General features: G+C 50.1%; 1 protein-coding gene across 1 annotated transcript in view; it reads right to left on the bottom strand.

The window, feature by feature from the left end:
- Window positions 1–13,782, bottom strand: part of Ky (kyphoscoliosis peptidase) — a 41,550-nt gene extending 27,768 nt beyond the window's left edge. Inside the window, exons 1-3 of the mRNA XM_028869939.2 lie at window positions 13,536–13,782; window positions 10,582–10,644; window positions 6,383–6,445 (exon numbers count right to left, since the gene is read on the bottom strand). Coding sequence (XP_028725772.1) covers window positions 6,383–6,445; window positions 10,582–10,644; window positions 13,536–13,671 — 262 coding nt within the window. The 5' untranslated portion in view covers window positions 13,672–13,782. The remainder of the gene's footprint in view (window positions 1–6,382; window positions 6,446–10,581; window positions 10,645–13,535) is intronic.
- Window positions 13,783–14,291: the final 509 nt, after the last annotated feature.

Here is a 14,291-nt window from a genome sequence, read left to right as displayed (position 1 = left end):
ATAAAGGAAGCTCCAAGTCCAGACATGATGTAATCACATCACTGCAAGAAAAACTCTGAAAGCTCTGAGAATAAGTGACACATTACATATTGGATTGCTACAGGTGTCTCATCAGAAGCGATGTCAGAAGGATATGGAATCTTTAAACAATTCTGAAAGGAATTAACTGTCTCTGTCCAATAAAAATAACACGTGAGAATGAAATAAAGACATTTTCAGATACAGTGAATCCAAGACTAAGTTATTTGCTCAATAGGAGAACCCACTCAGAGCCAGGAAAACATCAGAGATAGAGAAGTATTATAAAGGAGTGAAAAAAAGTTAGCTTATCAAGATGTGACGATATTAAATACATATTCACCTGAATACAAAGGTTTAAAATAGTGAAATAAAACCCACAGAATTATAAAGAACGGGCAAATATACATTATAGTCAGAGGTTTCAGCACTCTGCTCTCAGTGACTGAAGGGACTGATAAAATGGAAATCAGCCACTGTAGAGAAATATTAAAAGACACCGGTAGCTGGCATGGCCTCTGGTGTTGTAGAGAATGTCATCCACTGGTAGTGGAAGGCAGTGGAATACACGTCATGTCATGTGTTCACAGGGCATTCACTAAGACTCCCTGTGTGTGGTGGATACCCTGTACTTCCCAAGTGCTTTGCTATGATAAACAACCATGTGGTAAACATCAGGATAAAGACATATTCAACACTGTTCAAATCAGTTCCTGTGAGTGAATTCTTCAACACTGATTGAAGGGAACGGGGATTTTGTAAGGCTTTTATTTGACACTGGCCAACTTTCCCAAAATAGTTCCTTGGTTTATGACTCCACCAATGGGGTGGGGGGGTGATGCTTTATCCATCCCTGCATTCTTGCTGTGGTTGATTGCAAAAGTGTTCATACTCCGTCATTTTCCCAATGAGAAGTGTTTTGTTTTACCCCTTGAATGTGGGCAGACCTCAAGAGTTAGCATGGCCAATTAGCCTGTGGCAGAAGCCGTGTTCCGATTCAAGGTTTGAGTTTAGCCCTGGAGAGGCTTTGCAATGCTTGCTTGCACTCTCGGCATCCCTGCCAGAGTGCTGCGTGTGCACAAGACTGTGGGTGAGAGACCACAGGGAGCAGAGCAGGGCTGCTCAGGTGAGGCTATCTGAAACCAGCTGGTCTCCAGCCAGCCCACCAGCTGACAGCCAGCACATGCTCCAGCCCAGCCAAGAGCCCAGATCAGCTGGGGATGGCGTGGACAGTGATCGTCCAGCAGACCTGCAGGCTTGGAAGGTACCAATGCTGATAGCAGCTGAGCCCTGTGGTGGTGGATAACACAAATATGTCTGCTAAGCTCACTGGCACCTGCTTTCATAAATCCTTTAAATTTTTATTAACGAAGGGTACCTTATTGTTTTATGTATTTCTTTAATTTTTAGTGTAGAGGGTTTTTTTATATCTTATTTGCTATGTAAATTTGTATTTTGTGTGCTGACTATATATATGTGTGTTGTGTGTGTGTGTGTGTGTGTTACATACATTTATTATGCTTGCCTCAATGATTTTGTAAGAAAGAGTTCCTTTTATTAATCCTTTGTTAAATATATTGCAATTATTTTCCTTTGTAGAAAAACAATATTGATTTTCTTATGTACTCTTAAAACCTGTTTTGCATGCCAAAGAGACAAAAAATAGAATGTGTTCTCCCCAGACCAACAAGGCTTAATATTTATTTAAAATATTTAATTATTAATTAACTAATCAGTTAGCTAATGTGTGTATCTGTGTGTGTGTGTATGTGTATGTGTGTGTGTACAAAGGTCTAAAGGAGACATCGGATGTCCTTTATCTTTTCCACCTATTTCTTTGAGGCAGGGCCTGTCTCTGAACCTGGGCCTTGTGTTTCAGCTAGGCTGGAAGGCAGCAAGTTCCAGAGAGCCTCTGGTCTCTGCCAGTCTCGGAGCTGGGTTACAGGCATTTGAGAAGATGCCTGCTTGTTACAGTGGGTGCCGTGATCTGAACTCTAGCCCTCATGATTGTGGAACAAGTGCTCTTAGCCGCCAAGCCATCTCTCTAGCCCCACATTCATCTTCAAGTGTAGTATCTAGCACATTCACTGCCAGTGAACACCAGCCCTGTGAGCTTGTGACGAAGATGCTGGGTATCTCAGAATTCAGGGCACCAGTCGGTTCTGATCAGAGGATTGGTGCCACTGTCATCCATAGCGTAGTCCCCTTGCAGGCCTGGTCAGTGTGGCCTCTTCACTTTTTCTCCTGCAACTCTTTCTGAAGCGTTTTTCCAAAGTGATGTGTGGCCACAAGATGCTTTGGCAAAGATGAAGTGTGAACCGCTCCCCCCCACGCTCTCTCTTTTGTGGGTTGTAACTCAAAATGCTTTCAGCCCTACAATAAATGGATCTTTTTCTGACCAGTGTGGGTTTTTTTCCCCCCAAACCCAGTTTGGAGATTGCTGGGCTGAAATGACCTCTGTAACCTTATAGGAGCTGTGAAGGTGAACAGCTTGCTGGCCTGTTGGCTCAACAATGAACTCTCCCTCATATTTCTCCTAATTTAGGTACATTCAGCCACTCCCCCACTAGCCATGTTTCTTTGTTAAGAATGACGAGGCTGAGAAAGAGACCACTGTTGTGGCCCTCCTGGGGCTGACGGAGAGGTGGCCTCATATTGATGGGGGAGCTGTAGTCCAGCAGCTCTTTCTGTCACCATTTTGACCCCCTCTCTCCTCCCTGCAAATCTTCACTCTGTGTCCTGCCCAGGACCTGGCCATCCCCAGGCTATGCTGCTGTCTTATTCCAAATGCAGTCAAGTTTCACCCCTATTCAGGAGTCATGTGCTCCTCCAGAGATTGAGAGACATCCTTGGATACCCTAGAAATGACCTGGGGTCCTCACCCTGTGTCTAGATGGACAGCATTCACTAGAGAGGGAGACAGTGCACCAACCTCACTTTTAGATCAAATAAAACTCAGATTTTAATAAAAAGCACTAACCTGTCTCAATCATCATAGAGAGGCATGGTCTAGGATAAAATTCAAGTCAGCTAAATCACAAGCAGATGCCAGTCACACTGACCTGGACCACCAAGCAACTGACCGTAAGCCCCAAACAACTGACAAGATCCTTCCTGGGACTTCAGGTGGCCTGGCTAGCCTCCCTCAATGCACCCTTCCCCAGCAATTCATTTGCCATCCCAATAATCTTCTGAAACTGCAAACTTGGTCATTTAGTGAAGGCATTTTCGGGATTATTTCTTGCCAGCCCTCTGAAGTGGCTGTCCGGCTGGTCCTTTTCTAAACACTGCTGACTCTCCTTCCATTCTCTCTTAAAAGCAGAGATGCATACAGGGTACCAAGTCTGTGTGGGCACTGTCCTGGGCCTGCCATTTACCCAGTCAGGTGACATTTCCCACATGACACCTCTCCTAATGGCTCCTGGTTTCAATCGGCATTTGTCTAAAGGCTTAATTTACTCAGAATACCTAATGTGGGCATGGCAAGTGGGTTTTGTGTTGTTCATTAACTCTGACTGATTGGAAGTGGTTGCCTGGAGCATCGATCAATTAACAAATACTGCCAGGCGAGCATGTGTGCATGGGTGTGAGTATGCACGCACACGGTGGTAGACAGATGTGCGGAGTCATCTCAGGACTTATGTTAGACACTCGGCACCATTGACTTAAAGAGTCTTTTTATACATGCTGATCCACTTAACAGCCTGGACATACAGTTTTATCTTAGTTAAAGCATTCATCATCTTAAAGGCGCTCTCAAACGAACCATGCACAGTTACGTCTTCAAAGACACATGCTGTATGCATCCAGGATGCAGTAGTTGGTGATCAGTCAGCTATGCAAGCTGGGAACAAGCATAATGGGTGTGATTTCAAAAATGACTCCTCAGCCACAGCCCCGAGGGCCTGAAGTCACAGTGTCCCCTAGCAATCTCCCTCCTGTCATTCAACTCACATGCCCACTGTGGAGCCATCTTCCAGACCCCCTTTGTACTAAGATCCATGTTTCCAAGGTGCTTTGTACCACCCACTGTATACAATCTACCACTGAACAAGTTGCTGAGGAGGGGAAAAGCTGAACCATTCTGAACCAGAGCCTTGGATTTCTTACTGGGGTGGGACAGGGAAGTTGTATTCAACCTACTAGAGAGGTCCCTGTCCTTTGGGGGCCAGTGTGGTACAGAAGTTATGCCCTCTTGGCTTTGAGAGGCAGACAGACATGTTCAACTCCTGTGTCAGACTCGTTCTATCTAGTTGCATAACTTGAGGCAAGATGTTTGGATGTCTCTGTGCCTCAGTTTCTCTAGTTTTCCACCCATAAAGTGGATCTCACTTTTGAGAGATGGTAACTTTCCACAGATTGCGGCTGAGGGGAAGAAATGAGGAGCCATGAAAGGCACCTAGCTTCACATCGGGCGCACACCTCGTGTTCTGCCTCGGGTCTGTGCTGTGATTGTACTTGCCAAGAAAGCTGTTGTGGGGCTGACAGGGCCTTCCCCTTAATGGCGTTTTCCTCTTTCCCTTGGCCCCAGCCACTCGCTCTCCACACCCACCAGACACATGCCAGCCTGGTGGTGCCTTCGTGCCATGGCTCCCGGCTAAAAGCTCTCCCCCGACCCCGACGCCCCTGCATTTTCCCCACTCCCTCTTCTCTCATTCAGATGAGATGTCTCAGTTATGGCTCACCTGCTCTTTTTTCCTCAGGGTGTGTGTGTGTGTGGGGATGCTGGAGATCAGACCAACAATCCTCACGCATGCTAGTCGAAGCGCTAAGCTACGCCCAGCCCCATCTATTCTGTTTACAATTGGTTCTTATCATGCATTTTCAAGATATCCATGCAGGATCTCTGTCTGCAAGGGAGATTTTGCAGATTCGCCGTGACTATAGATCTCAGAGTGATTATTCTGGGCTCTCTGGTTGGGCCTTAAATGTGACCACATAAAACTTTATAAGAGGGAGAACTGCCTACTTATAAGGAGAGAAGTTGACGTGATAATGGAAGCAGAGACTGGAACGACACAGTCATAAAGCTAAGGAATGCTGGCAGCCTGTCGGAGCAGGAGGCAAGGAATGGATCCCCTCCCAGAGCTTCAAAGGCTCCAGCCTGCTGACACCTGCCTTTTACCCAGGGGAGCTGACTTCGGACTTTGGACTCCCAGAAGCTTAAGGCAAAAATCTTCTTGCTGTTCTTAGCCAATGGGCTACAGGAGACTGATCTACGGCCCTGCCCCCACCATCCCTCCTGCTTTAATTTTTCCTTCAGTCTTTCTCTCTCACTAGGACTCAGCCCTGCAGGCAGGAGCCTTGGTTTTGTTCCGCACATGAGAGAATGGCCACCCATTCATGATCTTTTTGCAAGGTATCGCCATCATGAGCCTTGTGCAGCCAAGTCAGTTTCAGAGATCTAGCATGATACTTGTGCTTCAGGAGGCGGCATGTCTGCATCCCTTGGGTAGCATGCCATAGTTTCCTTTTATGTTATGGCATCAGCAATGGCAGTCAATTCTTTGGGCGGAGCCCGAGACCCCCTCCCCCCAGGCATCTGGTGAAGAGCCATGGTGGAGTCCTCTAATTAGGCTTTCTTTCCAGCCATAGTTTTGGACCCCTCACTTCCATCTCCTGTTCCTCTCAGATCCAGACAACTGCAGACTCAGCCTGGCCAGTGGTGCCCTGGCCTGCCATTTCCAAGCACCCAGAGCGGTATTGGGAAATCGAGGACTCTCAAGGAAGGACCAGGGTGCTTCACCTTGCCGCAGCAGACTCAGCACTAAGGGGCATGTTTCAGTAGGCTCAGCTTCAGCAGAGGTCATGGAACCTTTGTGACTCAGGACATGGGAGCACTTGGATACTGTGAGCCAGCGGGAGATCAGTTTCCAGCCGTGTGAAGGGTAACGGCTGAGACCTTGCTGGGGTTGGAGGGTAGGGTACCAGAGAGTTGGCCTTGACTCTTGCTGGATAACCACCCTAAGCCTTGCTCTCCTCATCTGTAAAGCAATGAGACTACCACCCGGTTAGGATTGCTTTGATAGTTCAGTGTGTATATGGGTTGGCAAAGTCCCAGGTACATGCTTTGTGCTCAGTGAGTGTTAGCTGTAGCGGTGACAATGATATAGGTAATGATGGGGTTCCATGACCCAGGGGCTTCATTTCTTGACTGGGGACTAGGGGAAAGGCAGACTTGGACCACACAGCTTCTCAGTTCTTCCTCTGGGATGCTGGGAGATGAAAGGATGCTCCAGTCTCCATGGATCAGAAAGGAGCTGCTCCCTATAGCCTGATCGCCATACCCTGTGCTCTCTGGCTGGGGCGGCAGAGCCAGGCACACAGCCACGGGAGACATGGCAGTTAGCAATGCGTCTCTTACCTTGGTTGTCATAGGAAGTGATGACCTGTGGCGGCTGAAGGCACTGCTTCTCTGGCAAGTTTCCTGTTTAAGAAAGACAAAGAAGGTGTCAGTGACCACTGTGACCATGGTAAAATGTTCCCTGGTCAGGCGACAGAGGGAGCTGGTTGCACCTGAGATAGCTGTATGCTGGTGGGGGTTGAGCATATCTACAGGCCTGGTCCAATGGTGCACACTCATGCATACTGCCATTGTGTGCACATCTGTGAGCTAACACAACCATATTCCTGGGAGTCCACAAGTACACACCCTGCAACAGAAACCTGCCCAGGCTGGGATTCACTCCAGTGGTCTATGAAATGACCACGCCAGACTTTCGGACACAATTTCCAAAACACTTTCTCACACACAGCTAGCAGCCTGACTGATCGCCGCACCTTTCTGTGGAGTGGGCTGGGAGGTTCCAGTGTGGTACTTGGACTCTAAGTTCCCCAACTCCCAGCTCATCTTCCTTCTTCCTTTTGAGGAGCAAAGGCAGCAGCCTGCCTCGAGCCTTGAAGATGGGAGGAAACTCAGTTTGCTTTAGTTTCACCAACATGACGGGACACTCAACGTGTGTGAGTTCTCTGTACCCACTGGGGTTATTTACATGTCCTTAGAGCCCAGTAGGGTTAGATTGCCAGAGAGAGAGAGGCCTGGTTCTTGCTACAGGCCATTATGAGGACCCGTGGTCTTTTCTGCCTCTTGTAGGTATGCATTCATTTCTGCTTTATGGCTGCTCTGTGGCTGTGGACCGTCCTTACTGAGGCGGCCCCTGAACCTCCTCTTCATGGATGTAGGGAGAATCTGGGGAAGGGCCAGGATTATGGCAGAAGGAAGTTCCTGCCATCATTCTCCTTACCCTTCATCATCTCCATGTGGCCTACTGTGAGCCTCATTCAGGGGAACCAGTGGCTCAGCCTGGGAACTAGCATAGCTCTAGGGTTGCTGTCCTCCACAGTGTAGCCAGTCATCTAGGCCACTCAGTGCTTCCCATGCCTGTTCCTAGCAGAAGCTGGCCAAGGTGGGTAGGTGAGGCACTGAGCTGGGCTAGACTTGGGATCCACACAGTAGGGACTTGCCTCGGAGACCCCTCATTCTCCAGCTTTCTCCCGTGAACAGGTTGAGCCAGGTCCCCAAGGCTTCCGGAATACGGTTGACTAGCTGAGGCCAGATCCACTGTCATTGTATGCCAACATGGGGTGATGTGGCATTGCTGGGCTAGAGCTCCAGGCCACTTAGGCGAGGACAGGCAGGCTGCCTTCTGTGGGCACGGCTGGCTGTACCTCCATGAGGAAACAGGAGCTGGGAAGGGAATCCTCAAGGAGGGTGATTGGCTGGCACAGCTCCTGTGGGGGTATTTATAGTCAGGGCTGCACAAGTGGTTTCTCTCTTGCTGTAGGGCACCAGACACTGTGCTGCTAGGCAGACTTCAGCCAGGACCAAGGAGAGCAGCCAATCACAGCAGGGGAAGCCCGTTGCTGGGCAAGCTATGGAGAGGGGTGGCTCAGCCCAAACACCTGCTGCTTCCAAAAGTTTGGAGTGTTCCAGGGTCCCCACCCTTCCTCTCACCAACACCCAAGCCCAAGGAGTATGCAGAGTAGCAACAAGAGGACAAATGTGCCCTTTTGGATCAACACCATGCTCGCTCACATTTGCGCACACTCTGTCAGCACATACCACTGGGCCACTTCCTTCTGAGATGAAGTTCCTCCAGCTGCCAGGGCTGGACAGCCTGTTGGTTACCAGGACTGGGTGACTGGAGTACCAACAAGGCACATATGAAGCAAGGTCAGTTTCGACACTAGTGTCCTGACTCCTGGCATCCAAACACATGGAAAGAAGCAGGTCTATTTCCCCCATGCATGCACGCCATTTAAAAAGTAGATGAAGTGTTCCACTAAAACTGCACATATTGGTGGGATGGCGGAACCATTATGTGTCCTGGATTTAGGACTTCCATAGACACTCTCAGCAGCTCTGTATTTATACCAAATATTCAATCCTGAGTTTTGTTTTGTGGGTTTTTTTTTTTTTTTTTTTTTTTTTTTTTTTTTTTTGCAAAGACTATTTAAATCACCCTCTGTGGACTAATACTAAGAACCCCGGCATCTTCTGTAACTGTCTTGAGAGTTACCACATTGCTTTCTGCTTTGCTGTGTCTTTTCACTAACCTCCCATCTGACTGTGAAGATGCTCAAAGTGGAACGACCTCAGTGTTTCCTGAAAGGCCCTAAAATGGTTACCAGAGGACTCATGCAAGGCAAGAGAGAAAGAGAAGGCTGCAATGCACAAGGTTACTTACACTCTGCACCCACCGACGGCTTGCTTTGCTCACTCCCGCACTCACACACGGACCCAGCATGGGTACACACATGCTCTGAGTGGTCATTCCTATGGCCGAAAGCTTCGGGAGTCTCACTCTTAGGCTTCTCATTGGCCCACAGCCTAACTTTGCTAGATATGATGTCGACCTTCACCGCCCCGAGTGTAGTCTTTCCCTACAGCGCAGCTTGAGTTAAGGAAGCCTTTGCATGGATCCATTAGCCAGGACACAGGAGGATGAGTTCCTTAGTGGCTGTGTATGCATCTCGAAGATGACTGCTTCCCATGACCAAGGCAAGGGACACAGGGAAATTGCAATCATTTGAACACAGTCCCACAAGGACAGGGTTCTTGACCCGCTTGTTAACTGTTTAATCTCCAGCACTTTAAGTGTGCCTGGCACAAAGTAAATGCTAAAGATAGTTGTTGAAGGAATAAACATGGGTGAGTTTAGTTTTTGGTTTTTTATTTTCCTTTTTGCCATTGTCTGAGGGCTGGCAAAGCAGAGTTATTCCCTCTTAGTTGTACTCTTGTTTCCCCATTTGTAGAGGCTCACACATTTGATTCCATGGTTCACATGGCTGGGATCTGATGGAGCTCCCTAACCACGGTCTGGAGTGGAGCTCCCAGTCCTGTTAGAATTCTGTGTTCCCATCATGCACATCACCACTGATAGTCCCCTCACCCCTGACCTCAAAGCCGTGGTAATCAATCTCAGAGGAACACAAAACAAGGCCCACTATGTTTGGCCCATCCTTCATGTTGCAGAGAGGTTCTGGGCCATCAGAAAAGAGCACAGCCTGGACCCAGAGAGAAGAGGCCTTGGAAAAGAACTTTTTATTGTATTCTAGAGCTCAGGGCAGTAGGGGTCTACAGAACCCTTGAATGACTCTGCCCAGGCCTCAAGTTATTACTTGATAGGCAGACCACTATCCTAGTCTGTTCAGAAAAAACAAAAACAAACAAACAAAAAACATTTTAAAGCTGGGTAGTCTTTGTGACATGAACAACCCTGCCTCTGGTGGGAACACACACATACAACCCTGCCTCTTGTGGGAACACACACACAACCCTGCCTCTGGTGGGAACACACACATACAACCTGGCCTCTGGTGGGAACACACATAACCTGCCTCTGGTGGGAACACACACACAACCCTGCCTCTGGTGGGAACACACACACAACCCTGCTCTGGTGGGAACACACACATACAACCTGCCTCTTGTGGGAACACACACACAACCCTGCCTCTGGTGGGAACACACACATACAACCTGGCCTCTGGTGGGAACACACATAACCCTGCCTCTGGTGGGAACACACACATACAACCTGGCCTCTGGTGGGAACACACACACACACAACCCTGCCTCTGGTGGGAACACACACACACAACCCGGCCTCTGGTGGGAACACCACACATACAATCCTGCCTCTGGTAGGAACACACACACAACCCTGCCTATGGTGGGAACACACACACACACACACACACACACACACACACACACACACACACACAACCCGGCCTCTGGTGGGAACACACATAACCCTCACTACCCCAAGCGAAGCTAAGTTCTCTCTGATAGCCCAGCCAGCAAACAAATGGGTGCCGAAGTTCACCACATTGTTCCCCAGCTTCAGCCTCCAGAAGAGCAGGATCCCTCATGCCAGGGAATGCTTCCCAGGCTCACAGTGGCCTAAAGGCCTGGCTGAGCCACAAGCAGCCATGTTTGCTCACTGATTAGATGTTCGGGCCAATTTCCCAATGAACACAACCCCAACTCTTCCAGTTATTTGTCACGGTATTGAACTACAGAGACTGAACAGACAATAGAAAGGAAAAGAGATTTACCCTGAAAGCCGTTTCTTTCCAGTTCTTGCCATTTCCGGATTCCGTTTCGGACACCTTGGAATCCTGTGAGATAAGGACTGGTGTGAGCGTCTTTGCAGGGAGCCCTAGGGCGAGTGCCATGCACCACTGTACCACTTACAGACCCATCTGTCTTAAACAAGGCTGCTGGGAACCTGTTCTCTCAGGATCTGAGATAGGCTGCCCTTGAACGTGACACGTTTGAGGAAATGGACGCAACTCCTAAACTAAAAATATTTTTAAAATGTTAGAATGACAGTTATCAGTGATGATGGGATTGGCTATCAGGATTTTCCAGAAGGAATTTTTGCTATACAGATGCCCAATACCCATTCCCATATCTCCAACACATAAATACGAAAGCATTGTTTTCAGTTTTGCCTGCCCATTTCTGTATGTGAGGAGTCTTGAAGTGGAGCGAGAGAGCATGGAACAAAGACTGCCTGTCACTGTGGGAATGGAAAGGGACAGCTGCCTACTTTCCCAGCCTCCCTCGCAGCTAGAGTTTGGGCCTGGTTGGTCTAGCCATGGCCCGTCCGATGCACCTGTGTTCCGCTCTGGTGATGATGCAGTCAGCAGGGAAGGGACGCGCTCTCCCTGGCAGTGCCTGGAAATGCTAGTTGGGAGGTTGAGTTCCTGACACAGAAGTGATGTATGTCCAGGCAGTGGGGACCACTGCCATAAAAACAAATTTCTGCTGTAGGAAGAGTGTCTGATGTACCTCGATGGCTGCAGAGGTGGCATTACAAGACCAGCTCCATGCCACACTTGATGGCAGGGTTCCCAGAAGCTCAGTCTCCAGTCTGGCTCTCTAACCTTTCACTCACTCAGAAGCCCCCAAGTCTTCCTCAGTCTCCCCCCTCCCCCGATCTTTTCCACAAAAGTCTCCCCACAGTCTGCTTCGTGGGAAGTTTTAAGGAAATAGGTGGGAAAATTCTGGAATCCCAGAGAAAAGAAGAGAGACTGCCAGCCTTGCACCTTGAATCCTCAGCGACTCTCCTCGCCTTTGCATCCCTCTGACTCTTCTCTGCCACAAGGCCACGGTGTCTGCCTTGTGACAATAATTGAGCTTTATTCTCTTCTGATGCAGGGCGCAGGCCTTGCCTTCAGCTGCTCCTCAGAGGGGAACTAGATTGCTGGGGCTAGGAAGAGACACCTGAAAGACATCTCTTCTGATGCAGGGCCCTTTTGGGTTCTTGTACATTTGTGCAAGGCCTCCGAACAAGTAGTGTGACTTGGTACTTTTCTTCCTCAGGCTGTGTCCCAAAGTGTGGGTGCACACTGGTCAGTACAGCCCAGGGCTTCCATGGGCGCAGACCCTGGAGACTATACACTGTCACCCTTTTCCACTTTGGTGTGGAATAGGGGACAAGGCTCTCTCCACTGCACAGCATCTTCAAGAAACCTTAACTGGGAAAATGTTTGTTGAAAAACACCAGTGCCTTTCAAGTAGGGGCGCTTTACTCCTGAGTCAGGGCCAAAGTATGTATACTGATCTGGAGTCAAGGGCGTTTTTCATAGGCTTTGGGTACCTGGAGGGCAGTTTTGATATCCAACACTTCAGGGCTTCTCTCTATACTCTCTGGTGACTTTAGGACAGATGTGATGCAAAGGGACTCTACTGGGCAGTGGGGACTACCCTGACTTGGAAGTGGGCCTCACTGGCTGCACACGGGGAGCGGTCTTTTGGATTGTGTTACATGCGACAGCAGCCATCTCATTTCCATCAAGAAGCCTAGGACATTTTCCTTCTCCTCCAAAGACCCTAAGTGGGTCTTACCCCTTTCTCCCGCGGCAGCACAAAGAACTATAGACTCGATTACCCTAAACAGCTAATGTCCCCATAGTCTCTACTAAACACTAACTGCTAAGGACACTCTCAACCCTCCAGCCTTTCTCCCCCTAAGCGCCTCTTCTCCAGCTCCCCAGGAGCCGCACCACTGCTCCAGCCTGTGGGGCTGGTGGGTCGAGGCTGTCCACAGAGCCACCGTCCTAGGAGGGCAGGTGGATGGACAGTGGGTGGTGTGGCTTTGTGGGCAGAAAAGCCAAGACGAGGCAGCAGGGGTCCCAAGGAACTCCAGGACTGCAGGGAGAGTCTGAGGTAGCAGCCATCTTTCTCTGCATCGCTATCATGCATCTCTCCTAAGGGAGGGTTCCGCCTCGGAGACCCTTAAATCAGCGTCGGAGGCTTCCTCCAAGACCAGCACCGTGAGGTCCCCACACTTCTCAGGGATTTCCTGAACCTCCATTTGTCACCATTTATACTCTTATTGAAGCTGTGTCTATGGTGAATAGAGGCGGATCCTGCCTTCCGCAATCACCCTGTAAGCATTCATTTGGAGGTTTTCATTTTCCCATCAAGTCTGCAGAACAAGTAAAATTGAAGCTAAATTCAAGTGTGGTCAGGAGACTTCAAACCCCACTCCACTACACACACCCCAGCCCATGTTCCCTTTACCCACTCATGTCTTATATTTGTTGGAGGCTGGAAGAGAGGCGCAAGAAGGGAAACTGAGGTTCTGGGTTATCTCAAAGTCTGACTCAATACAAAGATCCTGGGGGGTCCCTGGTGCTCTATGGAGTGCAGCATGCTGTGTGGGAACTAGGCCTCTGCTACATGTGATCAGTCTAAAGCCCTGACTTCTTCCTGCAGAGCGTTTTCCAACGTGTTTTGCATCCCTCAGGGAATAACGGGAGGACTCGGGCTTCCGATATGACAGAGCACCCATAGGCCTGCATGGGGAGTCAATCTGGGACAACTACTGCGCTGCGCTGCGCGTTGCCAAGGGACACGGTGCTGCGGCGCCCAGGCACAAGCAGCGGTGGGGGAGAGGGTTGGGCTGGTCTCGTTCGGGGCGCCCCCCGGCGGGCAGACCCCGGGGCTTGGTGGCTGAGGTGCCCCGGGATCCCGAGGACCTGGGCCAGGCGCGCGTTACCTCCTCGGTTTTGCAGCAGCGCGCCCGGGTCCGCCTGAGAGTCCAAGTGCGTGGCTTGGGCCGCGCGCCGCTTCTCGGAGTGCACGATGAGCAACATGTCGATGGCCACGGCATTGCTGTCCTTCTTCAGCTCCATGGTGCCGCCTCCCTCCCGGCTCGGCGCCGCGGCTGCTCGCGAGGCTGCCTGCGCTGCAAATGGCCCCGTGCTCGCCGCTGCCTGGCGCGGGAGAGGGCGAGGGCGCGGGAGAGGGCGCTGCCCCGCCGCCGCCAGGTCCGCCCGGAGCCGCGTTTCGCTGACTCTGCCAAATTTACCATTAGGACCCGCCCGGGAGGGCGCTACCCTCCTGAAGTGCCTCTAAGTCACCTTTGAAAGGAAATCCCCGGGCCGGGCCCTGAAATGCACCCAGGCCACACTTCGCAGGCTTTCTGACCCTCCCTCCCTGAGCAAAGGCAGTGCGGGGCCCTGGGCTCTAGCAAAGTTCTCCCTTCACCTGGGCCGGGTGCTGCTTCATCTCCGCCATCTAAGAGAAGTCACTGACTAACCCTGAAACTTCAAATCAGAGCTGGTTTAGTTTTGGAAAAGAAAGACAAAGAGCTGAAGACTGAATCGCAGGGTGTGCAGATGTTGGCCACGCTTTTAGCCTTGGCCCCTTTTGTTCCCTTGGGTGGGCTACGGACATTGATAGTTCTTTTCATAGGCTGAGGTGCTATGATGAGGCCCCCATCTCCCACTGATGGCTGTTTCATAGGTCATCT

The sequence above is a fragment of the Peromyscus leucopus genome, chromosome 7 (genome assembly GCF_004664715.2).
Source record: "Peromyscus leucopus breed LL Stock chromosome 7, UCI_PerLeu_2.1, whole genome shotgun sequence".
Classification (NCBI taxonomy): domain Eukaryota; kingdom Metazoa; phylum Chordata; class Mammalia; order Rodentia; family Cricetidae; genus Peromyscus; species Peromyscus leucopus.
Note: the sequence above shows the minus strand (reverse complement) of the source record. Positions and strands in the feature narration are given on the sequence as shown.